This window comes from Mustela erminea, chromosome 10 (assembly GCF_009829155.1).
Source record: "Mustela erminea isolate mMusErm1 chromosome 10, mMusErm1.Pri, whole genome shotgun sequence".
NCBI classification, from domain to species: Eukaryota; Metazoa; Chordata; class Mammalia; order Carnivora; family Mustelidae; genus Mustela; species Mustela erminea.
The window spans coordinates 94,322,383-94,349,306 of record NC_045623.1 but is presented as its reverse complement, the minus strand read 5'-3'; the positions used below and the strand labels follow the sequence as shown (position 1 = coordinate 94,349,306).

The window sequence follows — 26,924 nt, the reverse complement described above, 5'->3', positions numbered from 1 at the left end:
ACGGCTCTCTTTTGGCTCCTTTCTCAAAGACGGTCTGCTCGCCCAAGTCCAGGGCAGGCCGGGGCAGCTGGACCAATCCCCTTATGCAAACCCATTGCAAACCAACATCTCCAGCTTTGCTGCCTGCCCTGGGCTGAGGGTGAGGCACACCTCACCTGAGGTGACGCACCTCCAGGTGCCCCTGAGGGTGGGCAGTTTCCCTCCCGTGAATGAAGGAGAAATGGCAAGGAAGCCACCGCCTGGGCACCTGCAGCTGCAGGGGGAGTCCAGAACCTGAGGGGGAAAGAGGAGCTCCCCCCTCTTCTACCTCTTACTTTGGACAGCAACTGCTGAGGGAGACGGGCAGGGTTTTGCATTTTGCTTTTGAACTTATATCGCACAAACATAACTCCTTCACAAATAATTTTCAACAGTTGTAGGAGGTAAACTGCCACCGCCCTACCCAGTAGATAAAGAAATGGCTCAATGGGAAGACCATGCAACTTTTGATCACGGGGCCATAAGTTTGAGCCCCATATTGAGTGTAGAGATTATTATTATTATTTTTAAAGATTTTCTTTATCTGACAGACAGAGATCACAAGTAGGCAGAGAGGCAGGCAGAGAGAGAGGGAGGGGGAAGCAGGCTCCCTGCTGAGCAGAGAGCCCGATGCGGGGCTCGATCCCAGGACTCTGGGATCATGACCTGAGCCGAAGGCAGAGGCTTTAACCCACTGAGCCACCCAGGTGCCCCGAGTGTAGAGATTATTTAAATAAAACTTAATAAAACAAAAGAAAGAAACTGAGGCTCAGAGGATGCTCAAGCTGGTGAGTGGCAGAACTGGGAATAAACCCAGGACTTCACCAAACCAGAGACAGCCAGGTCACAGGCCACGTCCCTCTCCTATGGCCACTCAGGTCACAGACTGCACCTCAGACTTTCCCTCTGAGAACAGACACCTCCTCCTCCCTTTTCTGCTTGCTGACCTGGCGGCCACCACCAGAGGCACCTGGTTGGTTGCCACCCAGAAGGCTCCACCTTCGCAGAACTCCCAAGTAGACTCCACCCCCAAGTCTAGGCTCTGCCTCCAATCATTAACTCCTCCCAAGTTAGAGCCCCACCCTAAAACCTAGCCCCCCCGCCCCCCCCCCCAGCTCGCCATTATCCAGACACCACCCAGGTACGTGCCACCTAGCTCCCAACTCATCTCACGCCTGTTTATTAACCCCGCCCCTGACCCCACCCCCTCGCCTCCACCCCACTGCGAGCCCGCCTCCGGCCACACCCCCACGCCTCGCCTGTAACCCCGCCCCTGACTCCACCCTGGACACGCCCCCGCCCCTCCGCTCCAGGTAGACCCTGGCTCTTCACCTTAAAAGACTCGAAGAAGCCGCCTCCGCCGCCACCGTTCTCCATCTTGTCCTCGTCACCGCCCAGGCCCATCATGGACTGGCTGTGGATGTGCAGTTCCTCATAGAGCGTCTCCAGGAGGGCGGCGCGTGTCCGCTCCTGTGGGCCAGGTGGGGGCCGTCAGGAGAGAGCGCAGTGATCCGCCTTTCGTTCCACAATTAGAATCCCGTCCGCCTTCTCCGAGTGAGTAGGGGGTGAGCCTGGGTTCTGGGAGCCTACGCTGTCTTCCCCCTGGGCCCCTCCGCAGCTCCGGCAGCCCCCAGGGCTCCTCCCGTCCCGAACCCCAGTTTTCCCCCTCCCGCACGGTGTCCTCTGTGCCAGCCGCCCACCTGCGGGCGCCTCCTGGGACATTCCTCACATATTCCTAGAAATTCCCTACTCCCTCTCCCCTGACCCTAGCCCTGCTCACGTGTAAATCCGCCCCCGCCCCAGACAGCTCTCCCTCTGGCCAAAGTCTGAAGGTGGCACTTCCCTCCCCAGGGGCCGGGCTGACATCCCAGGTTAGGGGGAGGGGTTCAACCCAACAGCCCATCCTCACCTCCAGTTTGGCAAACTTCTCTGCCTTGTAGCAGGCATATTCAGCATTGATCAGCTTTGTCAGCAGAAATTCCTGGAACTCGGGCCCCTGGGAGCCCCCAGTGTGGAGAGGAGAAAGGTGCTCAGATGAACACAGAGGCAAGGGGCTGCACCCCAGTGACTCAGGGGCTGGAGTCCCTGAGCTGTGCCTTGCTGGGGCCCTGGGGTCGTTCTCTTCACTCCCGAAGGACGCTCCTTGAGGGTCCCCTGTGCCCTTCATGGTCGCCCACCCCTCGGGAGAGGAAACTTCACAGTGGTAAGGAGCTGGCTGGCACTCCTATGCCTCAGTCTGGGGGAGAAGTGAAGCCAGGGCCTGACAGGTAAGAGAAATGTGTGCCCCCTTCCCAGACATTTTAGAAGAAAGAAGACTGTTAATTGCCAAAAAGATAATAGCTATTAGGAAAGGCCACAGAGTCTCCCATGAGAAATCTAAAACAATGGTGCACTTTGTTCTGTGGCTTTGTAAGTGAAGATCACTTTGAACGAGAAGCCAGGCCCCAGTTACATGGTTAGGGGAGCCCAGCTGGCCTGGCACACGGTGGGGCTTCAGGACCACTTATAGCAGAAGGTGTCCCCACCCATCTCGTCCTGCTCTCTCCGTGAGGGGGCCTGGGGGCTGCCCCTCACCTTCCTGAACACAGCGGGGTCCGGGAGGGGGGGCCCAAAGAAGGGCACGTCGTCTCTAGCAGTGACAGAGACCTGGAAGGGAGAGCAGCAGTTGCTGTGGAGTCCACACCCCAGCCAGAGACCCCTAATTCATCCCGGGCCTGCCCCTTGCTGGGGAAGGTTCAGTAACTGCTGATTGGGCCAGTGAACCCCAGGCTTTCAGCTCTTCCATCCTCGGTCCTGAATCTGAGTGGTGAGAAGAGGTTGAGGATCTCAGGGGTCACGAGGATAGGGAAGGCCAAGGAGATTAAAGGGTGGAGAAAGGTAACCAGCTCCGTGGAGGGGGATATCCTGGGGGAGGGCAGAGAGGGCAGGCTGGGACTCCTTCATCAACAGAGCAAGAGGGGGACTCAGAGCCCCCTGGGCCGTCTCAGTGACTCCGGGCGGGGCTGGGCCTGGGGCTGCGGCTGATGGGCGTCATCACCCACCTTGTAGAGCGGGCCATCCGGCCCCCCGCCCTCGGCCTGTACCACCACATAGGCATGTAGAAAGTTGGATGCAATCATGTCAGGCACAAAGGGTGTGTTCTCGTCCTGGAAGACGACAGCGACAATGTCGTTCCCGATGTGCCGCTTGCGCTGCAACTGAGCACAGGGCCACAGGCCTTGACCACCTGGCTAGAGAGGGGCTCGCCGGACGCAGGGGAGGGTGGGGAGGGTGCCCGCAGGTCGGCCGGAGGGTTTGGGGTAGGCAGAGGGTATGTCTGAGGATTCGCTTCTCTCCCCAAAAAATATCAGGAGGAACTTGGCTTCAAATTATTTGAGTTTGCTTGGAGTCCTGTGACTGATGAGGAAACGGAGACTGACAGAGAAGGGGCTCGCGAGGCCCCGCCATGAGTGAGAGGACCCCAACCCAGGGCTCCTGGGCCCCGGGCTCTACCTCGCAGCCCTCCTTCTGTCTCAGTACCCCAAACACAACCCCTCATAAGCAAACAGGTTCCACTCAGAGTATACACTCCTGGTGCTGAGATGAACACAGGATCCTCTCAGAAGAAACTTGAAAGATACTAAGCAGAAATACTTCCATTTTTCTCACACTACCCTTTTATCTCCCTGGGGTGGCGGCATCGGGTCAAGTGGACCACCCTGCAGGGAGCTTGGGACAGGTGACAAATTTCAGAGTTCAGCTCCCAGACTGCGCCCTGCACTTCCTCGCCTCCAGACCTCTGGAAGCCATTTTCTCCACCTGGAATATTCCCCCTCCTTCTCCCAGCTCCTCTGTGGCCTAGAGATCATTTTATCTTAAAAGCTTTTCTTGATTCCTACCTCTGCCAAGTTTAAGTAACCCCATGTGACCCCACAATGCCTCTCCTTGCCTGTAAAAACACTAACTCCCATTTATTGAGCTCTTGTCATGTACCAGATACTGTTCTAGCCGCGTGGTATGCAGTCCCTCCTGAACGCTCACCTGTGAGGTCAGTGCCATTATCATCCGCACGGCGTGGATGTGGAAACAGGCTTTCCCAACACTACAGCAATGTGTCACCTTGCCCTCACGAGGGCCCACAAGTCGGGGGAAGGGATTGTTTCCATGTCTATACCCCAAGGCCCCTGAGCCTGGTGTGGTGAACACTGAACAGACAGGTGGATGGGGGGACGGGGGGACAGGTGGGAAGCAGGTGGGTGGGTGCCCAGGCTACCTGCTGGGCGTCCCCTTCTGTGTAGGGCAGCTTGGTGGACACGTGAAACATGATCTCCTTGTTGCGGAAGTTGCAGTACACAGACTCGGTCCCCGTCTGCCCGTGGGTCACGTCCAGGCCTCCTCGGAACCTGCCCCAGGCCCCCCAGGCCACGGCTCAGTCTCCAGTCCCAGCCAGGCCTCCATCGGGCCAGGACAGGGGCTCCCTCCCTGCGCCAGGGCATGGGTCCCATATAAGCAATGCTCTTCCCACCTAATGCTCACCCTTTAAAGTCCTGCAGTTTGACCTTCTGGCCCAGAAATTCGAGAAACTCCACGAAGGCGGGGCTTTCCTCATTGGTGCTGAAGAGCTCTTCCTCAGAGGTCTGGGGACACGGGGAGGGCAGAGGTCACCCAGCTCGCACTCCTGAGTTGCTGCTGCCCCCAGCTCCCAACTCGCACCTAGAGCAGGCTGGGAGGAGGACCTCCGTGTCCCCTCCCCCCACTGCCCCGAGCTCCTGGAAAGCACAGTCCCTGGGCAGGCGGCCTCGCTGGCAAAGGTCTGAAGCCCCAGGTCCATGGTCAGCAGGGTGGGGAAGCCTGGAGGAGGAGGTGAGCGCACCTGCCCAAGCTTCTGATAAATGACTCCAAACTTGAAGTTATTGCTGATAACATGTTCGTCAAAGGTGACGATGAGCCGGGAAGCCTGCGGGGAGAGGACCGGGGGTGAGATGGCTGCTTCTCCAACCTGCCCCCACGTCCCGCTCTGACTCCATGCCGAGCGCGGGGCTGGGTCCTCTCCCCGGGTCCTCTCACTGAACCTTCATGACCAGCCCATGAGGGAGACACTGCTGCTGCCCCCATTTCACAGACAAAGAAACCAAGGTTCGGAGAGGTTAAGGAACTTGTGATTTCCCTAAGGTAAGCTGCTTGCAAGTGGCAGAGCTAGGACTGGAACTCACGACCAAAGCTTAAGCTCACTGCTCTGGAGTCTTGCCCACAGGCCTCCACCCGAGTCCACTCTGTAATACCCAACTTTGTCCTTGGCTCCTTTGTAAACCCACAGCCTCGTTCTAGAATGAGACTAGTCCCACCAGCTTGCTGTGGATGGAGCCTTGAGACGTTCCCCTCACCTTGGGTCTCCGTTGCCTCTTTTGTACCTGAGAGGTAACATTTGATTTCTGAGGCCCCTTCCTTTGGGGGAACTTTCCTGGACCACAGCACCCCTCAGGGTCCTCATCCCGTTCCAGAACTCAGAGCCACGAGGGCTGACATGTCTTTCAGGGTCACCTCTTCCAGGAAGCACCCCTGTCTCACTATAGACAAGCCCAATCTTTACCCCACGTGGCCACAGGGCCTCAAAGCCAGCGCCAGAGCGGGGAGCAGAGCCGCTTTTGGTGGGGCAGCATTTGTGAAGACGCCTGTGTTATTCCCTCTCCCCGTGTCCCCTTGGGTCAAAAGGCAAGGCCATCGGAATCCCCTGGCTCAGGAGCAGTGACTGCCCTTGGGAGGGGCCCCAAATAGCATTGAGAGCTCCAGGATGTGAGGCTTGCCTCCAGGGCGGACAACACTAAGGTTAAAGGCAGGCCCCCTTCCTCCACTGGGCATCGCCAGATAAGGCACTGGGCCACTCTGGGCCTCTGCTTCTGTCCTGCAAAAGCAGACTTTGCACAGTTGTGTGGATTCAATGAGAGAACATGGGGAGGACTACCCTGCATACAACAGGTGCCCCATAAGTGCTCAGTTCCCTAGTTAGCCACCCAGCCCAGTGAGCGGGGCCCAGATACAGCCGTACCTTAGGGTAGAGCACAGGGTAAAACCGGTCCACGTTCACATCTTCACACACCAGCTGCAGGGAGAAGGGAGGGCCTGGGGGGAGGGGCTCTGGGCCTCTGGGCCTCCCGGGCCACCATCTGGGAAGGACAGCAGCCGAACAGAGAGGGAGCAGCCGAGTCTGCAGCCAGACTGGGGGCTCATTGCTGCTCAGGATGGGGCGAAGAGAACCGGGGTCCCTGTATCCGAACGTGCTCTAAAGTGACTGAAAAGCACACGGGCCGGGGACAGGAGCCCAAACCACAGAGCCACATGCCAGCATCATGGGACACAGGTGGGACCTCGGAGGCAGGGCTGCAGCAGGCAGGGCTGAGACCTGGGGCTCAAGAGGACAGTGTGCACTGGCAAAGCTGCACCTGGCCGTGTGCCCCCTTGGGGTGCCCAAACAGGCCTCACCTTTGCCATCTGGACCACATTGGGGAACTCAGTGAGGCAGGAGATGGGGATGACGTCATGGTGTGTCCGGCACTTGGTCCTGGGAGGAGAGAGCCCACACTGAGGGGCGAGGCAGCAGAGAGAGAGATGGAGGAGCCCCTCTGCACAGTCAGCCGGGAGGGGATATATCCCAGGGAGAGGGAGGACCGGAGGTGATGATGGGGTCTGGCCTGGCTCGGGGGCTAGTTTGCAGAGCAAACTCGGGCAACTCCCTGGCCTCACTGGTCCTTGATGAGAAGAGTGGGTACAATGAGATGGGCTTCTAGGCTGTAAGGCCTCAGCTCTAACTGCTGTCGCCGGGTCCCCTTGGCCCACCCTCACCTGAGCAGTAGCCGGAGATGCTCCTGGTCCCCAATGACATCATACTTCAGCGAGAAGACAAGGTGGCCCAGGGCAGTGTCCAGTGAGTAGTAATTGAAATGCTCCTGTGGTGGGAGGCAGGGGCCGGGAGAGAGGGTAGAGCTGAGCTTGAGGCTTCCAGAAACCAGGCCAGAAAGCCAGCTCACTCCCAGATGAGGGTCCTTCACCAAGCAGCAGGTGTCATGGGTGATGGCAGACTCGGTATCAGATAGACCTGCCTTCAAATCCCCGCTCTGCCACTTGCCAGCTGGGCAGCCTAAGAAGGTCACCTCGCCTCTCTGTGCCTCAGTTTCCCACTCTGTAAAATGGGAGGCCAACTGCCTTATAGGACGGCGCAGGGACTGAAGAGATAAACAGCCTTGCAGAGTGTAGGTGTTCACTGAACGTTTGTAGTTACTTTGGCTGGCTGGGTCCTCATCCAAGTCAGAACTACATTTGTACCTGCATACCTATCTCCCAGCCCCTGCTCTTCTCAGACTGGGCACACAGTAGGTGCTTTATAAAAGTCTTCTGACTGATTGCTCAGCTTGTGGCTCTGTGGTCCCTGAAGGCAGGGCCCGTGAGAAACAGGAAGTGAAACATCTCATAAACACACTGGGCGGCTGACCCGGCAGGTTCCCACCCTCCTTCCTCACCTGGAGGAGCCACAGGGTTGGGAAGAAAAACCACAGCGGGACTGAGGGGGAGCTGTGACAGGAATGGTACCCCCAGAGGGGAGCCCAGGGCTGGCACCTCCGGACGGGGAAGTCCTGAGGTCAATGGCAGGCCCAGAACGCCAAGGTATTTCTCCCCAGCCTGGCCCTGCGCCCCCTGCTGGCCCTGGCCCTGGGAGTGGTTCTGGCTCCTGGCCAGAGGAGTCATTCTGAAGTTAAGTCCTGTTGAAACGGGAACACCTGTGCTCAGAGAACAGGTGGAGAAAGGGGAAGGGGATGTGCCCCCACAAACCCGCAGCTCGGGGACAATCTGGGTTGACCTGCAGCTGAGAGTCCCCCTGAGCCCTGGCGGGCACAGAGTGATGGAGTGATAGAAACCCCCAAATGCTTGGCACCAACCGCAGATGGAGCGGCAGGCACTTGGCAAAGGGCCACACTGAGGTCTTCAAGTCCCTTGAGCTGGAAGCATGAGCCCTCTCAGCGCCCTTTAATGGAACGTCAGCCGGAGCTAAGTCCAGTTCCTAGCTTGGTAATTATGTGACTTTGACCAAGACGCTTGACCTCTATGAGCCTCAGTTTTCCTCTTCTGTAAAAACTGGGATGATCCTGATCTCACAGAGTAATTAGGAAGCTGTAGTAACAGCGAACACTGATTTAAGTACTCACTCTGTGCCCAGCGTGAGTGAGCTTTACACATGCTTCTACGAGCCACGTTCTTATGGATGAGGAAACAGGCTCAGGGAGGTTAAGTAACTGACCTAAGGTCACACCGTCAAGAAATGGAAGAGCCCAGATGCACACACAGGCATTGAGACCCCAGAGCCCACATCTCTCCCCACCACCTGGGCTGCAAACGGGCACAGAGAACAGCATCTGGCATGGAGCCAGACACACATGATCCCAGCGTGTGACCTCCCCTCCAGCCCCCAGAGTCTCACCCGCGGACTCTGACAAGCTGTCACCGGGCAGGACCCCTGCTCTGGAGGTGGAGATGGGACAGGGGTTTGCATGGGTCCATGGCACTGTTCCTCCAGGCCTGATCTGAGGGTGGGGCCTGGGTCTGTTCCCCTTGCTGCTGCATACCTGGTGCCCTGAACAGGGCTGGGCATACAGCTGGTGCTCATTACTTGCCAACAACATTGACTGAGGCCTCATTTTTTGCCTGACACCATTTTAAACACCTTGCAAACACTGCTGTCATTAAGGCTTTACAGCAGCCCCATGAGGTGGGTGTCACCACCATCTCAGTTTTTATGGACAAGGAGACAGAGGCATGGGGGAGGGGGGGTTGGTAAGTGACTTGCCCAATGTGTCATGTAGCAAGTGACAGAGCCAGGGTCACGCCATGGTGCCGCCTCTGCTGCTAATATGGCACCATACCGCCTTTTGCAATGCATGTTTGTTGAATGAATGTGTGAATCCACCACAAATGTTTTAAGACCCGGGACTCGGGGACTAACACCCAGCCCCAGCTCGTGGGTTTGGCTGCCTCCCAGGGCCGGCCCCCATCACCGGTGGGCTACCCACCTTGCCAAGAAAGTGCTTCCGGTAGATGCGGGCTGTGGGGTTACACTCGAGCTTCACCTTGGTCGTGGGTGACTGTAGCGGCTCCGTCTCCGGGATGCTGGTGATTTCGTGGTTGGTGCCTTCGATCCAGTAGCCCCCGAACTGGGGCAACAGGATGAGGGGGAAAGGTCCTTCTCGCCCTAGGACCTGAAAGGGGACTCGGGTAAAAACCACCCATGTTGCACCCTACCAGGGCCCCAGGACACCCCCCCAAACTCAGACTGGGCCCCTTTTGCCATGGCTCAGGAGTGCCAGGGAACGAGCCAGAGCTTACGTGGGCCCCAGGGCTTGCGTCCACCCCCTCCAGCAGACGTGCTCCAGCCCCTCTCCTCCTACTACAGGCACAGACCCAGGGCGCATGGGGTTCCAGTCTCCAGGGATGAGGACTTGGGGGAAGGTAGGGCTGGGAGCATGACCTTGGCCAAGAGGCTGGAAGATCTGGATTAGAGGTCTCAGGGTTCATAGGAGTTCTAAACACTTGGGTCAGTAAGCTGAGGCTCTGGTGCCCACAGCAAGGCCTGTGATCAGGCTCTTGGCAGGGAAGAGGACCTGAGAATCCAGACTTCCTTCGTGGGCACCTCTGGGCCCCAAGAAGGGATGGGCTCAGAGGGGCGAGCCAGTTACCTCGTGGACGCTCGGGTAGGGAATGTAGTCCTCCTCCGTCTACAAAACACAAACAGGGCAGAGACCCAGCTGTGGTGGGGTCTTTACCCTTGACTCACCTCCAGTCTCCCCAGAATGCTCCATCGTTCAGCCAGCCATCGGGGCTGGGAGTGTGGATAGGGCCGAGGCATCTCCCCAGGGCTTGCCTTGGGGTGACCCCTGGAGGCAGAGGCTGAGGCAAACTCAGCTCACTGGTGCTGGCGGCATCCTCTGGGTCTCCTTCTGCCTTGGGAAAAAGGCTCACTGCCTCCCCGGAAGAAACCTTGGGACCAGTGGTTCTCGGTGCATCGGTATGGCCTCGAGGGCTCCTTAAACACACTGCCATGCCCCACCCCCCCAGTTTCCCAGGGTCTGGGTGGGGCACCAAAATTTACTTTTTTTTTTAAAAGAATTTACATTCTAACAAGCTCCCAGGTAATGGGGATGCCCTGGTTTGAGGACCCCACTTGGAGAACCCCTGCTCTGGACAAAGTGTCAGGCATATGCCCATGAACTTCCCCTTCAACCCTCACCTTGAAGCCCTGGGCCCACCTCGCCCCCACCCCCCAGGCCCAGCTGCCAGTCTTCTGGATTGTTGAGGTCCCGATCAACCACAGAACCATATGCCTACCTGCAGGGGAGGTGCGACCCCCCCCACCCCCTCCCCCACAAGAAAATTCTAAGTCTAAACAAGAGCCTCCTCCCATCTCCTTCCAGCCCCCGCCTCCTGTCTGTCTTCTCACAGTAGGCTGGGGAGGAAGGGGTGGGGGGGGCCTGGCAACTAGGTTACCCCCCCCACACCTCCTACCCTACCCTCCCATCAGCCTTCCCAGGCAGAAGCCACCTGGGTCCTGGGTTTGAGTTTTCCTGCAACTGGCTGATCACACGGGGGAGGGAGTCTCCCCATCCCTTCCAGGTCCCAAGCCCTTCGGAGAGGCTGCTCAGGAAGCAGACAGCACGGGCAGAAAGCCGCGGAAAATTGGGGTGGGGCCACGGTTCCAACCTACTTTGAGGGGTGGCGGGAAGGAGCATCGCTGTTCGTCCATCCTGCTTCCCTGCAGAGAGAAGGTAACAGAGCCCGTTCTACCCCTCCCATGCCTGTGGCCAGTGCTGCACCTCACGGGCTGGAGGCTGACGTCCTATGAGAGGGAAAGCCTGCCCATGGCCGGGGGTCGGGTACTCCCGGGGCAGGGTGCCGGGGGTTCTGTGCGGGAATGTGTGCCGCTGGGACTGGAAGTAGGTGGGGGCCTGCACGTGCTAGTGTGTGAGTGTGGGAGGGAGGCCACTCTACAAAGATGTGGGTTTTAGGAGAGAGAGGAAAGGGACAGAGGGAAAGAGAGAAAGGAGGGGACAGGTGGAGACGGAAAAAGTGAGAGAGGCAGAGAAACAGGAAGGGGCAGAGGAGATGGTTTGGAGGACGGGTGAACTGACATTGGAGGGAAAGCTCCTGAGCTTTGTTCAAGTTGCCCCATGCCCCTGCCCACCTCCCAGCACGCACCCATGCACCGGACAGAGGCCTGGAAGACCAGGGTAGGAGTGCAAGGCGGACAGGGGTCAGGCAGAGGGGGTGGGGCACATCCCTCTGCCTGTGGCACAGCCTTGGGTTGCCCTGTGCCCTGGCACCTGTTCCTCCTGCCATCCTACACAGGGGTCTGTGGAGCTTGGGATGCCTCTTAGTAGATGGGAAATGTGTGTGAATGTGTGTCGGGGGTTGGGGGGTGTATATAGGGGTGGGGGTGGGGAGTTGGGATGAGCCACTGATCCCAGCCCTGCTGGGGACCTACACGGGGATGGGAGCAGGGGAGACACAGTGGGGTCTGGGCACATGGGTCAAACAGGGCATTAGCACTCCCAGCCTCCATCCTCTACTCGGACCCCAGAAAGAGGGCTCAGGACAATGCCCTGCTACCACCTTCTTGCAGAACAGTCTACTGGGGGCTCCTGGCCCATCCTCAGAGAGGAATAGGGCTGGACATATAGCAAGGGCCCCTACCCAGCCCAGCTCCTTCTGTGGCTCCCCCAAATGGGCAACAGAGCCAACCTCACCTGCATCTTCTCAATCATCTCAAACAGCTCTGTGTTCTGCAACAGAGAGGGAGGAGGGCAGGTCAGTCCTCAGGGTCGGCCCAGAGGACCCCACTAAGTCCCCAAGGAGTCTCCACAACTCTAACCAAGCCCCGTGGGCCTGTCTGAGCACCAAGAGGGAGTGGAAAGGGCAGTGCAGAAGGGAGCTCTGGGCAGATGACCAGCAGAGCTCGACCAACTGCTTCGTGAAGCCAGCCCAGGGCCCAGGCCCCTTCCCAGGCAGCCCACCCCACTCAGTCCCCTTCCCAGAGTAAGGAGGCTGCTGCCTCAGACACGGTGGACGTGACCCTCGGGGACAGACAGGTGTCCCATGTCACTGCATGTCTGGCAGTGCCAGGATGGGCCAAGTATCCCAGGTCCCAGCCCCAGAGAGGAGACAGCGGAATTCTCAGGAGGGTCTGTGGCTCCACCCACCCCTCCTGGAAGAAGGCCCCACCCTCACCCCCCTACAAGCATTATGCGGGGAGGGGGGTGCTGTTGGGGGAGACAGTGCTGGGATGTCCCATCAGCTCAACAGCTGTGTGTGAGTCCACATGCATCCCCCTCGCCTCTCCCACTGCAGCCGGCCTCTCCGAAGACCAGCCAGGGCCACACAGGGTTAATCGGGGCCTCTGCCAGCCGTGCTTGGCAGCTCTGGGCTCTCCAGCGCCAACTCCCTACGAGCCTTCCTGGAAGGCGGCATCCTTGCCCATTGGCTGGGCTGGGGGCTGGGCCTGGGAAGCCCCAGGGTCTCCATGATAGTGCCCCTCCCCCAGCACTTCCAAGGCCTCAACTCATTTGGCTCCTGCTGCCTGGTGGGGGCACCGCCTGAGCTCACACGCGTGTGCTGTAGACTTGTGCACCAGGAAACACATACTCTCACTCTCTCTCTCTCTTGCTTGAACACACACAGCCTTGTACACCAATATTTAAACACACTCTCACTATACCAAAGAAAGCAAACACACATAAATCAGCACCACCATCCACAAACCCAGAGGGTCTGTGCACACCCATTTGGAGCCTCAGAGCCATAGGCTAACACACAAGTAACACATGGCAATGTCCTAAATGACACAATAGCACACCCACTCACACACAGGTCCACCTCCTGCAAAGCTGAACACACAGATGCCAACCCACCCCTGTGTAGAGGTGCACATCAGTAATGGAACACGAAGCTACACAACCCCACAAAACCACTCTCATATCTGTGTGCCGAGAGACACAATAGCATGCACTCGCAGACATCGGCAGCTGTGTTCATGGACACTGAGCCACGGAGCTCCAGTCCTGCGCACAAGCTCACTGTTCCTCACAGAGTCACGCACCCTGGTAACAGGACAGACTTGATTCCACATTAAGTGAGTTTTGAGGGGGAAAACAGTGAATAGCCACTGTGCAAGTGGTTCACCAGCAAGGATGGGGGCACAGGTCAGAAGGTCTGACACTCACACACTCCCCCTCATGCCCGCTGGGGCACACACCACCTATCACACGTGCACACACTGCGTGAGGATGACGAGACGCAAACACTCCATGTGCACACTTGGGGGCCTGTCCCCAGACGCAGAGCCCACCCTGTAAATGCCCGACGAGAGACCATGGGAGACACCAACCCACAGTCACCTAGAGCCACACCCAACACTCTGAGCCTGGAAGGGACAATTCCCCAGGCAGCCACACCGCCACACCTGCAGTTCAGGCAGACAAACACACCGGTTAACTCAACATCCTGCCCAACAGCAACAGGGGCATCTGTGCTCGGGCCCCACAATCTCGGCCCCGCACGGTCCTGGCAGTGATGTGGGTGCATCACTGGCCCCCAGAGCGCCCCACTCAGAGTGACCCGAGGGAACAATGGCCAGGAACAATGCACGCGGAGTCACAGCCACATAAACACTGACACATGGGACTGTCATCCAGGGAGCACACACAGCAACAAGTGACACCCACAGTTACAGCTTCACTGGCCAGCAGACGCCAGCCACATGGCAGACCTTGATCGAAGTGGCTCAGAGCACCCCGCAAAGTTACACTGGGACATTCAGACCCCTCCTAAAGGGGGTAGGGGTCGGTGAAGTGGTCCCAAGGCTGACAGACACGCCAACTCACGCACGCACACACAGCGCCGCGGTAGCCTGGAGTCACCGTGGCACCACGGGCACTCCGATCCGGGGGCGGCTCGAGAAAGAGCCCAAGGCCCAGGACCCCGGGGCAGGGCTGCGCCCTGTGGCCGCCGTGCCCGGGTGTCAGCGCAGAAGCTAACACACCCTCCATGACGGAGCCTCGCACACCGCCCTGGCTGGGGCAGAGTCTCCCCAGCTTCGAGGAAGTCGGGCTGAGCCGGCTCCAGAAGATCCCCTCGGCCAGGCCGCCCTCGTCCCGGTCCTCACCTGCCAGCCGGACCCAGCCGGCAGCGAGCCCCTCCGCGGACGGCCGGGGGGCGCCAGGGGCCGCGGCTGCGCCATCCCGAGCCTGGCCCGGCCGGGCCCCCGCCCCGGCTGCGTTTCAGCTGGCCCGGCCGGCTCCCGCCCGTGCGCCCCCCGGCCCGGGCCCCGCAGCGCCGAGCTCCGCGCTGTCGGCTCCGGGCTCCCGGCGGCAAACTGCCTGAGCTGGGCTCCCCCGGCAGCCGGGCCCGGAGGGGGCGGGGCGCCAGGTACGGGCGGCGCGGGGGCGTGGCTTCGGAATTCCGGGGCGGGGACATCACTGGCCACGCCCTCCGCGCGGCGCGGCCCGCCCCGGCCCGCGGTCCCCGGACACTGCGCCTGCGTGCTATACGCTTTCGGCGCTTAGAGCACCCCCCCCCGCCCCGCCCCCGAGCCCCCAGGCTGTACTCGGCGCGCCCCTACCTCGCCTTCTCTATCTTCCCGGACTCTGGCTACCCCGCCTCAGGGATTCTTGAGACAGGCTGTGAAGCTGGGCTGGAAGAGGAGAGGGTTACCTCGCAGACAGAGGGCTCTCCTTGAGCATCTACTTGAGGTTGTAGTTAGCAAGGATGACCTCTCCCCACAATCCAGGACGTACGAGTGTCAGCCCCATTTTACGGAATAGAAAACTGATTTAAGAGGTGAAATATCATGCTCAGGTTCACACAGGCAGGAAAAGACAGAAACGGTTCCCTGTTCCCCAGGGCAAGGCCTGGAGCTGCTCTCCCCTTCCTCATCTCCCCTAATGCCTGCCGGTGACTGGCCTGTTCCCTCCCTTCCTCAGATCCTATGCCCACACCCGATGCTAACTGCCCTGATCCTGGAGGAGGGAGGCAACAGGGACTGCCAAGGACTTCAGGACATGAGGGTTCTAGCACGGGCCTTGCTACAACTTGCTGAGTGGACTTGAGTGAGTCCCAGCCACCTCCGCAGGCTTCCGTTTTCCCATCTGTAAACTATAAGGCCCTCTGTTTTCCCACCTCTGCAGGCCCTTCCAGCTGACCCTGCTTTGGGTCTGTCCCTCTACAGCAGGGGCAGGGCCATCTCCTCAGAACCCCTTCCCCGGACAGGTACTGGGAAAGCAGCACTTGCTTCCTGAGCTGCGGCCAAGTCAACACCAGCTGCTTTGGAGCCTGCAGGGGCAAGGCTGCCCACCAGCTCAGTGCACAGCCTCTCTTCAGTTCCCTGGAGGAGCCGCCAGCCACTGCCCACAACCCTCGTCTCCAAGGCTAAGGGCTTCTGGAAGGAAGGCACCGGAACTTCCTTTCCTCCAGACCTGGCCCTGGGTCAGATCGGAGCCCAGGGAGTCGGCGGGAACTCTGGAGATGTGTGTTCCAGACACGGCGTAGTTTTGTTTTTAATAATTAACAGCAGCAAATATTGATTTACGCAGGCGCTTCCAGGCCTGAGCGCTTCCGGGCACCCATCGAAATGCAGCCAGAAAAAACATCCATTCCCACAGTGGGAGGAGGTGAGACCTTCTCGCATCACTGGAGACGTCTGCGTGACAGGCAGAGTAGAGAGTGTATACCCATGTGCAAGCAGCTGTATGTGTGTGACTCGGGGACCAGATGTGGCTGCGTGTGCGTGGACATCCTGGATGTCTGTATTCGTGTCTGTACATGGGTGTCTGTATACACAGGCCTGTGTTCACTTGCACGTCTCTGAATACCTTTGCAGATGTGTGAACGTGTCCATGGACGGCATGGGTAGACTGGGATGTACACATGTGCAGATTCCTGAATTCCTGAGTGGAGAAATCCCTATGGGGGGGGTAGAGTGGGAGGGCCCTAAAGAGCTCAGTGTCTGTACAAATATGGTTTTTCCAGTGAGAGGGCAATGTCCCTTCTGGGAGTTCCATCCTACCCTGGGAATGTAACATTGCCAAGCTTCCTGGTTTCTGCTTTCCAAAGTTAGTTCCGTAGTCATCACCCAGCTGGAAGCTCGCAAGGTGGCTAGAGAAAGAATTGTCACCTCTGTCTTACAGAAGAGGAAACTGACACCCAGAGGGGAGCAGGGACTTGCCCACTGGCACAGGGAGGTGACTTGTCCCTCAGATTGGCTGCATCCACGTGATAAATGTGCCCAGACTTAGGGATGCTACAGGAGGGGCATGGAGAATGTATCATAAGCCTGAGTCCCCTCAGCCCCACCACGGGTTTACTGGACATCCAGGGGGATCACTCAGTCTCTCTGTACTCTGGTTTCCCTCCCAATCAAAGGAGGGTGATCCGCAGCCTGGGGCTTCCTTCTGGAGTAGGGGTGGGCTGTCAGGACAGTTTGAAGCCCACCGTCTGAGCAGCATTGGCAAAAACAGAGGCTTCTGTCTGATTGGGCAGAGGCCAGGAAGCCCAAGGGGAGGTGGCCCAGAGCTAATCCGCAAAAGGCAACCCTAGGCTGTGTGAGCAGGTGGGACTCAGAGTGATGGGTTTTTCCTACACTGATTAACGCTTTGTGGGCACTATTCCATTCTGTCCTCCAACTCTAAGTACTATGTGATAGCTACTGTTATTAGTCCCATTTTGCAGATGAGAAAATCAAGGCTCAGAGAAGTTAAGTTCCCTGCTTAAAGACACACAGGTTAGGATATGATGGGGTGTGACTCCATATCATAGGGAAGGGAAGACTGAGGCCCAGGCCCAGGGAAGCTATGGTCCAAGGGCACATAGCCCTTGGTGAGAACCAAGGCCTTCTCCTGTATGCTTAGAGGAAGAGGGACTGGGGGCTTCATGAACCCAGGTTCCCTCAAGTTGCTCCCTTCCTGCCAAGCCCCAGGATCCACATAGCCCCATCTTGGGCTTTTGCCCAGACACAGGGAGCAGGCGAAGATCTCAGGAGTCCCTCACGCTGCCCTAGGACACCCACTTGTGACACCATTGGAGGTGGTGGTCCCCCCCCCCAAGGATTAAGGTCCTTGGCCATCTGCCTTTGTGGAGCAGGAGAGGTACACTGCCGTTGGCCAGCCCTGTGTTTGCTATTTCCTGGCTGTGTGACCATGGGAAAACCTCTCTGAGCATCTGGTTCCTCATCTGGAGAATGCCTACCCCAAGGTCTGATGAAGTGACCCAGAGGCATGATGTCTGTGGACATGCTTTAAAAACCAAAAAGTGTACTGCAGAAGTGAGGCTGATGACCTGTACCACGTCCTCTGGTCACACAGCGTGGTATCCTATGATATGGGGTCACACCCCATCATATCCTAACCTGTGTGTCTTTAAGCAGGGAGCTTAACGTCTCCGAGTCTTGATTTTCTCATCTGCGAAATGGGACTAATAACAGTAGCTATCACATAGTACTGAGAGTTGGAGGATGGAATGGAATAGTGCCCGCAAAGTGTTAAGCACCCAGCTGGCACACAGTAAGTCTCAGTAAATTCTAGTGGTTGCTGCTGGTGTTCTGCTAGGTTGTTCAGTTACTCATCTCTCATCAGGACTCTGGCTCTGTGAGGGCAGGGTCTGTGTCAGACTGATTTCTGGTTCCGAAGCACCCAGTACAAAATCTGGCACGAATCAAGTGCCGGACAAACGTTTGATTCTGATGATCTCATTTGTAGAGCTCCTGCCCCATGCTGGATATCATGCATGGACTGTTGCATTGGTACTCTTTCCTTTAATCCTCACAACAGCTCCGTGCCCGGTGCTGGTGCTGTCATCATACCCAGTCTGCAGATGAGGAGGCCGATGGTGATGTTGATAATGAAGGTGGTCAGCTGGTCTATTCCCAGCTGCTCTGCCCCCTCCCCAGCAGAGCCACATGACCCACCCGGGGTGAGGACTGGTGTCCCCTTGGGGAGCTAAACCTTAAGCAGCACCTGCTTGAACATTTTACCCCTGTCCAGTGGTCCTTTTTAATGAGCTCTGGGCCCCAGGGCTCTCCAGAGCAGGGGCAGTGGGGAGGGGACACTCACCTTGGGGTAGAGTGAAGCAGGATGGGGGGGAACCAAGTCCGCGCGTGGCAGGTCTAATGCCTGAGGGAAGCGCTGGTTCTGCCCATCACTCCTCCTGGAAGACAGAAAGAGTCTGTGGTCAGGGAGAGCCCCAAGCTGGGAGATGGGTGGACTCTGGGAGGAAGAGTTGCTCTCAGAGTTGGGGGACAGATTTCACAAGGAGGGGGGGTCCTGGTTTCCCCAGGAAGAGGGGGAGGAGAGGCTTCTGGAGCAGGGTGGCCAAACAGGCTCTCCTTCCCCAGAGATCAGGAATCTGGACAGGGTCTCTCCCCAAGTTCTATGTTAGCCCCTCCCCCCACACACATACTCCAGCCAAGAGGACCTCCACAGCCCATTCTGAAGATGGGTAGACTGAGGCAGGGGCAGTGAGGGCTGTTGTACAGGGCTGAGTCCTCTGACCTCCATCCTAAGCAGGGTGTTCAACCTTTATAGACCCCTCCCTGGGCCTTCGAGGAGACACAGCCTTAGGATGGAGAGAACATTTGGGCTATTGCTGTTCTCAATGACAATAACAACTGTAGACACCCACTGGGCCTACTGTGTGCCAGGCCCTGTGTCAAGCCCCTCTTTCCAGGCCTCAGGGCACAGACTCCTCACCACACTGGCATTCCCTCTTAATAGATGGGACCCAGAGGCATGCCGAGGTCACACAGCTGGTCAGGGGCAGAGCCAGCAGCTGTGTGAGGCCTGACTCCGAGTTCAGCCTCCTTGCGCACACCCACACCTCTCCCTGAGGAAAGGAAGCAGGTCTGGTGAGGGTGAAGTCAGCTTCCGTCACCCTAGAAAGCCTACTGGGGAGGCCACCTTGGGGGTCACAGAGAGGAAGTGCCCAGTGGCTCCTGGGACCCGGGGAGCCCAGGGCAGGGCAAGCAGGCCTGGCTTCCCCGTGCTGCCTGGGGCCACCCTGACGTGGCTGCACCCCCGCCTGGGTCCCATCTACCAAGGCTGGTCCTGAGAGAGTGAGTCATTCAGGCCGCTGAGGATCGGGGAGCTTGAGTCAGGCAGAATTGGGACGGCCACACCCTGAAAGGGGGAGGGCCTGCAGGAAGCTGGCTGGGGAAGGAGACCCCAGGACCCTCTGAGCCACCTCCCCCCTGCCCCTGCTGACTCCCCTCAGCCCGGCCTCTCCCGTGGGAGAACCGGTCTGGAGGAGCCGTCCACAGCCCCGCCGCACACATCAGAAGCCTCTCAGCCTCTCAGGGCTGCTGGCTTCTTTAAAGAGGGGCCCACACTAAGCAGCGCTTGATCCAGAAAACCAGAGATGGTGGCAGTGGCAGTGGCAGTGGCATTGCAAGCCGTGGCATCAGTGTGAGGAAGGTGTTTCCAGGCACTTACCTGTTGTGTGACCTGGAGTCAGTGACACACCCCTCCCAGCCTCTGCTTCTAAAAAATCTCATAGAGCCTAGGCAGCTAGTAAGTCTTTACTCAATGAACTCTTCGGTATTCATTCATTCATGGTGAACTCTGGGTCCCCGACTTAGGGTCTTATTCAGTATTGGTCGAGCGGGTAAATAATTGAATGAATCCTTGAGTGGATGGAGGTTGGCAGCAGGGAGGCACTGGGGGTTTGTGGAGCGAGCAAACAGCCTGAACTTCGGTCCCTGTAGGTTGCCAGGCGTGCTGGGGAGAGACTGGACCCAGAGGAGTAGGGGGAGGCCCACAGAAACGACCCAGGCAAATTCCATGGAGGACTCTTTGTCAAGCCCCGGGTCATGGGCCTGGACCCTCCCCATGGTGCTGCAACACTGGCATTATTTATCCCTGTTTTTAGAGATGGAGACCCTGGAGCTCAGAGAGATGAAGCCACTTCCCCTAGCAGGTGGGAGACAGAGCCCGAGTGTAAAGCCCACGCCCTTGACTGAGCAAGGTCAGTGCCAGGGGCATGGAGAACAGAGGCTGCCCCGGGTCCAGGAAGTGCTGGGGCTGCAGCCCCCGGGGAAGCTGGGTCCCCGTAATGTTGGGGACATGGGGACAGTGGTCTTCGTGTGGCCTTGGCTTCCCAGTGGAGGTTGTTGCCCACCATTGAGCTATTCGGGTGGTGGTGTTCTGTCTGCCCCTCCCAGGCCACCAGGCTCAGGCAGTGTCCCGCTGCAGGTCAGTCCCGCAATAGCTCCCTAACATCCTGCCCTTCCAGAACCCTCTGTCTCTCTCACCTCATACCCATCTCACCCCCATCATGTCCAGGGACCCATGCCACGCTGGACTGCTCATGCTGGCACAGGACTAGGGAGGTGTCTCAAGACAAAGGTGGGGGGAATCTGACTTCCACTGGGGACCCTGCCCCAAGACCCTCAATTCTCTAGTTCCTGGCTGGCTAGAGTGGGCCTTTCCCAGGCAGTACCCAGCCCCCTTGTTAGTTAGGCAACTACCTCCTCCACCTGCAAGGTCATTGCTGAGGTCCTAAAGGGCAAGGAGACCGAGGGGCTCCACCACGGGAACAGAGCAGGAGGCTCTGGGCCCTTCCTGCCCCCTTCCGTCCCAGCCCTGAGGGAGCAGAAGGACAGTAATCACGAAAGCCACAGCCCACCTGTGCCTTGTAGGATTCCACTTAATTAACACAGCACCCGGGGAGGCAGGTGCTAGAAAGCTGCCTGCTTCACACACGGGGACGCTGACGTGCAGCAAGGTGTGTTAACCTGCCCAGGGTCACACGGTGAAGGAGGGAGAGCAGGCGTTGGGATCCAGGTGTGTCCCTCCAGAGCCCAAGATCTGAGCTTCACAGCCCGGGCGGACCCAGCCGCTCGCATCAGGGAGGCAGTGGTAGCAGTAACAGCAAGGGCAGCTGAGGCTGATACTAGGCGCAGGTGCCCCGGGCAGGCTCTGCTCTAACTGCTTTGCTTGGACTCACTCTTTCAAAGGAGGGCACTAAGACACGGACTGGTTAAGCACCTTGTCCCAAATCACACCGACAGTAAATGAAACTCAGAGGATCTGAGTCTAGGTGCCCTAATGCTACACTCTACTGACTCTGAGTAGACCCTAGTTCCTCAATAAATAATTTGGCCAAGATGAATAAACTCAGCCTGCCTCTTCCCCACCCACTCCCCTGCCATGTCCCCTGTCAGCCTCCCTCTCACCTCATACCCACCTCACCCCCCCTTCTACCCCCTCCCACTTCCTTTCTGCCTCTTGCCTCTACAGACCTCCCCCAACTTGGCCATTTCCCTCCATCTTCTGAACTTGAACTTCTCCATCCCTCCCCCATCTCTAGCCTACCCTTGTCTCCTCCTGGTCTTCATCATTCCGTTCACCTGAGGTCTGACCCTCAGCACCTCTCTGCAAATCTCCCTGACCCTCTGGCCTAGCTCAGCTTCAAATGCTTTGCATTCTCCCTCTACGAGCAGCAGTTGGGGGGGGGGGGTGTGCCTGGAGTGTGCTGGGACATGGGGACTCTCCCCTGTTTTCCTCTCCCCATGCTATGACCAAAGTCATATCTGCACAGCCCTCTACAGTCTATTATCTTATCTGAACACCATGGCAACTTGGTGAGGTTGGATATTATCCACCTCTTCTCCAGATAAGAAAACCAAGCCTCAGAGAGGTAAAGTGACAAGTCCATGGTCACACCAGGGAAAGGGCAGGTCAGAGGTTTTACTCCAGCCCAAGGTTCTTCCACTACACATATCATAGCTGCTCTCAACCCAGGACCTCAGTCCAGTCACCCAGCCTTGGCTCCCAATGACTTCCCAGCCCTCCCTGGGCCCAGCAGCCACAACCAAGCATCTTTCTCAGGCCTAGATCCAGTCCTGCCCTGTTTGGCCTGGCCACCCACCTCCAGGTACAGGACACCTGGGCACAGGAAAAGGTGGCAGCCAGAGAGAAGGTGACTTGCCCAAGGTCACACAGAAAGCCTGATCCAAGCTGGCGTCTGGACCAGGCACATTCCAGGGTCACCTTCAGGGCCTAGAGGTGTGTGGCCGCCAGCCAGCTGGCCCCAGCTCCCCACTGTGTTGGAGCACCCATCTCTCCCAGAGAAAGGGCACGGCGGTGGGAGGGGTGGGGAGTGGAGGGTGGAGGAGGGGCCCCGTGGCCCAGCTCCTGAGTGGGATGGGCCCGGCCGGAAGCCGCTGCTGACAGCTCCCGGGTTTCTTGGCAACTGTCACGGCTCCTCCTCCCATCCCTTATCTCCACATCGAGGTAACAATAATAATCTCACTGTCGTGAGTACAGCTCTTTGTACTTTTCAAAAGTGCTCTTTATCTGCTCACTCCTGGGAGTCTCAGCGGAACTGGAGTGGGAGATAAGGCAGTCGCTAGGATCCCCAATTCCCAGAAGGATAAACCAAGGCTCGGAGAGCTTAAACCACCACCTCAAGGTCATCCAGCAAAGCAGAAGCAGATTGGGGGCCAGAACCCAGGCCTTCCATCAGTCCAGGGCTCCAGATGCCGCACTGGGGTAGTGGCAGGGGCATCTCAGGGTGGTCTGTCTGTCCATGGCCAAAGGGCAGGTCAGATCGAGGCACGGTGGAGGGAGCTAGGTAAGGTGGAGGAAAGCTGCCAGATGCCTTCCTGGGTTGCTTCCCCCCCAGCTGGAGAGTTGGTAGGAGAGTCCTTTCTCCTCCTCTGCAAAATGAGAGATAACATCCCTCCTTACAAGGCTGCTGTGAGCCACAGAGTAGAGGAAGCACTAGAGAAGCATTTGCTATTAGTATTATTACTATTATTATTATTAGCCATATTAGCCGTTCTCCTGGAGAACTTCCAGGGCACTAGCTCAGTGGCTGGGCTGTCCTCTGGGTATGACTCGGCCCTGTGGCCACCCAAAGAGACCTGCTGGATGGAGGTTCCCCGGTGGGAGTGGCCCCTGCTGACTGTCCCAGCCTCTTCTCCACACACACCCGCTTCCTGTCCTGCCCCAGTGGCCTTGGCCTAGCCTGGCCCGGCTGCAAGTGGTTTTCCAAACAAGACACAGTGTTTCACTGCTGAGCCTCTGCACACCGTTCCCTCTGCTGGGGGCTCCCTTTTCCTTCTTTGGGGGCTGGTGAACTATTCATGCTTTAAAGTTCCTCTTAAAGGGGTGAGGCTCTGGTGGCCCTAGCAGGTGACATATGACCATCAAGGCAGGAAACCTGCGACTGGGAGCAGGGCAGCCAGGCAGGTGCTGGACAGCACACACACAAGCTGGGAAACCAGCCAGCAGAGCGGGTCCTCAGCTGGCCAGAGAACACAGGGCTGAGAGGGACTTGGGGTGGGGAGGGGGATAGCCCAGCACAGCGCCTGAGTGGTCCAGCCCAGCCGGGCGCTGGTCACCGGAAGTCGGGGTCCCTTGAGTCTCCCTGGGCTCCATGAAACCAAATGGTTTCCCAAGCTGGTAGCTGACGTGGGGGGCTGCAGAGGGCCCAGAGGAAAAGCAGGTGTGGGGGGCTACTCCTGTGGGTCCTCATGCCCCTGAGGGAGGCCCTCTGGATGGAGTGTGGGGGCTGCCCTTGTCTCCCAGCCATGGTCAGGTCTGAGGGGACTCTAATCTCCTGAAACCGGAGACTAGAGACTCCCTGACACTGTCCCCTCCCCTGTGGGCCACAGAGGCCCATTGTCTCCAGTGTTCAACCACCCGGCATGGCCCACCCCCCCTGCTTGCCCCTGGCCTTGCCAAGATGCCAGGGAAGGTGGCGCCAGGGGCAGCCCAGCGAGCAAGTTTCCGAGGCCAGGCCCAGGGAGGGGAGAGACACAGACACGGCCACTCCTGGCTCTCCTTTCCCCAGGCACCTTTGACCTCTACCAGGACACAAGAGGGAGCGTGGGGGTGGGGGTGCCAGGCGCTGTGATGTCATGTAGTCCTTATAGCGACAACCCTAATGGAGGGACTGTCACAGCCTTTCAGAATAAGGAAGCAGAGGCTCGGAGAGGTTGCTAGATGGGCCGGGGTCCCACAACCTCCAAGAGGTAGTATGGTGGGGCCCCCCTGGGAGTGGAAGGAGCAGGCTTCAGTCTGCAGGCTGGGCAGAGGGGGTAAGCAGGAAGGCGGCACATGGGCCCCCACCCTCACTCCGTGCTGGCTGAGCGCCAAGACACCCGGATGCCGGAGCCGGGCCAGGAGGTGGCCTCCTGAGCAAACAACAGGTTGGCAGCCCCAAGAGGAGGTCATGGGACCGGCCCCCACCCGGGGGCACAGCACCCAGAGCCTGGGCCTCCCATCCACCTGCTGCCTGCCAGCCCCTCCCCTGCCCAGGTGTCCAGAGCTCCTAGGCGTGACCCCCCCGCCCTGCACCTCCCTGGGATGAACTCCTCCCTGCACTCAGGGCAGCGGGGAGGAGTGACACCGAGATGACCTAGGCACGGGGCCTCTTCCTGCCGGGGTAATGACAACAGCTGCTGACCCAGCCTGGTACTTTACAGTCCACAAACCGCCTTCTTCGCGCTAGACCTTGCCAACAGCCTCACAAAGCACCTAAGGCAGAGAACGTTATCTCCTCCAGTCCACGTGGAAGAAACTAGAAGCCAGGATGGCGGTGGCCACTTGCCCAAGGTGCTGCTCCAACCCGCTGCTCCACCCTCAGCTGGTAGGCACGGACGGGCCTCCCTGACGGGCCTGCCACAGGCTGCCATCCCCAGTGCGCAGGGAGGTTGAGCTGGGCCCTTCCCAGCACCTGTGGGCTGGGGCCCAATGCCACCTACACTCCCCCTTCCTCGTTGACCTCACTGTCCTTCCCCGCCTCTGCTGCCCAGGGGGTTGGTCTCCCTTTTCTGCACCCCACGCATTCCTTCAGTCACACGGATCTGCCCCCTCCCCCACTTGACCTTCACCCCTACGCTCAGTCACTTGTTCAGGATTCATGTCCTGCCCCCCTGCTCTGGGCCAGACAGCGGTCGGGGTGTTGGCATCTGAGCAGGGTGAGCCCAGCCTCCCCCCACCGCCAAGCAAAGCCCCAGGGACACCCGGCCCACTGTTCTCTAGCTGTTCTCGGCACTCCTTGGGTCCCAGCACTCTGACACGGAACCTTAGCGTGCTGGGGCCTTGTTTAGTCCATCCTTCTCTCTTCCTAGCTGGTGGGCTCGCCCCCTCGTGGGCCCCAGGCGAGGCTGGTGAGCAGAAGTCCCTGCCAGGCCAAGGTGAAACCCCCTCAGAGAGGGACAGGGTCGCCATGTCCTAAGCACAGGTGACAAGGAGGAGCCCTGGCTTTGTCTATAAATCAGTACGTGGACAGGATTAAGTGATCACGATCTCTTCAAGCCGATTCCACGGAGAACTGGGATTCTGATTAGAAGGTGCTAAGGCCCAGGTCTGACATCCTCCAGCAGGATGGATAGGAGGATGAGACAAATAGAGGCACCAGAACCCTGGTGGGCTTACTCTGCCCCGGGGGGGGGGTGGCGGACTGGGGAGGAGGCCGACTCCTCCAAGCTGCTTCTCTTCTCTGAGCCTGCTTCCTCATCTGCAACAGGAAGTAGTAAGACCTACTTTGCCGGGTGCTTGTATAGAATAAATCAGAGGTTACATGCATAGTCCGACTAGCCTAGAGCTGAGTATACAGTAAGCGCTCAATAAGTCACAAGGCTCCCACCTGAAGAAGCAGTGTAGCATCACAGGTGTGGGCTCTGGAGCCAGACGGCCTGAGTTTGTACCCTAGCTCTGCCACTTAATGTCTGTGTGACCTTGGGTGAGTTACTCAACATCTCTGAGCCTCAATTTCCTTATCTATGCCATGGGAATAACGACAGTGTCTGCCTCCAAAGGGTTCAGGTGGATTGAAGAAGTTCATCCATGCGGAGACTATCAGCATTAACCCTGAATATTTCCAGGCCTCCCCTTCTCTCCTCCTTTCTTCCTTCTTCCCTTTCTATGTGGGTTGCTGAGGACCGAGGCAGGAGGCCTGGGTGGAAGCTGGCAGAAGACCGACTGGAGCTGCCCAAGAGCGAAACAACCAACATGTGAGGCCCTGAGCAAAGCCAGACAGGGCCGCACAGGGGTGTAGTGGGGAGATTCCTTAAGGTGCGGGGACAGGAGGTGTAGGGGGAACGTGCAGCTGGACGAGGGGACCTCCCAGGCGCCTCCCATGTTGTGGCGGAGAAGGTGGGTAAATTCGCCTGATTTTGAGACGCGGACTTTACCAGATCTGTGGGGGCCCGTTGCTCGCTATCACTTCTTCGCAGGGGTTTGGGCCGCTCCTGAAAATACACTGAAAATGTGTATACTCTTCGGCCCGGCCCCTCCATTTCTAGACATTTATACCCACATGTATAAAAACATACGAACAGATGACATCCCGGCGGTAGCGTCTGCAGGGGCCAACATCTGAACGCCACCTCCAACGTCCATTCAAAGGAGTCTGGATAAAAGCCTCAAGGCCCACGCAAAGCATGGACGGCCATGCACTGATCACAAAGGAGACCTCTTGTCCAGATGGAAAAAGGGGTTTGAGGCATATCCTTAAGTTAGAGGGAAAAAAAAAAGCAAGTTGCCCAACAAAAACCTCACTTGTAAAAATTAAAGATGAAATGTAGAAGTTCACGTGGGTTATCTATGGGAAGCAGGACCACTAGGCATGCCTGCCTTCTACAGGATATATTTTTCTGCATTTTTTGGATCTTTATGATGAACACTTATTATTTTTGTAATTCGGGGGAGAAAAGATCTCTTTAAGAAAATCTGAACACTTGAGGGGCGCCCGGGCGGCTCAATGGGTTAAACCTCTGCCTTTGGCTCAGGTCATGATCTCAGGGTCCTGGGATAGAGCCCCGCATCGGCTCTCTGCTCAGCGGGGAGCCTGCTTCTCCCTCTCCCACTCCCCCTGTTTGTGTTCCTTCTCTC

At 58.2% G+C, this 26,924-nt stretch overlaps 1 protein-coding gene across 1 annotated transcript in view; it reads right to left on the bottom strand.

Moving 5' to 3' along the window:
• The window catches only part of RAP1GAP (RAP1 GTPase activating protein), a 49,773-nt gene that overhangs the window by 9,822 nt on the left and 13,027 nt on the right, over positions 1 to 26,924 (bottom strand). The window contains 15 exon segments of the mRNA XM_032302111.1: positions 1,351 to 1,488; positions 1,928 to 2,014; positions 2,593 to 2,664; positions 3,060 to 3,215; positions 4,271 to 4,400; positions 4,534 to 4,634; positions 4,871 to 4,954; positions 6,044 to 6,097; positions 6,478 to 6,556; positions 6,838 to 6,941; positions 9,057 to 9,242; positions 9,720 to 9,758; positions 10,745 to 10,792; positions 11,784 to 11,819; positions 18,138 to 18,231. Of these exon segments, the coding sequence (XP_032158002.1) occupies positions 1,351 to 1,488; positions 1,928 to 2,014; positions 2,593 to 2,664; positions 3,060 to 3,215; positions 4,271 to 4,400; positions 4,534 to 4,634; positions 4,871 to 4,954; positions 6,044 to 6,097; positions 6,478 to 6,556; positions 6,838 to 6,941; positions 9,057 to 9,242; positions 9,720 to 9,758; positions 10,745 to 10,792; positions 11,784 to 11,819; positions 18,138 to 18,231 (1,408 nt within the window).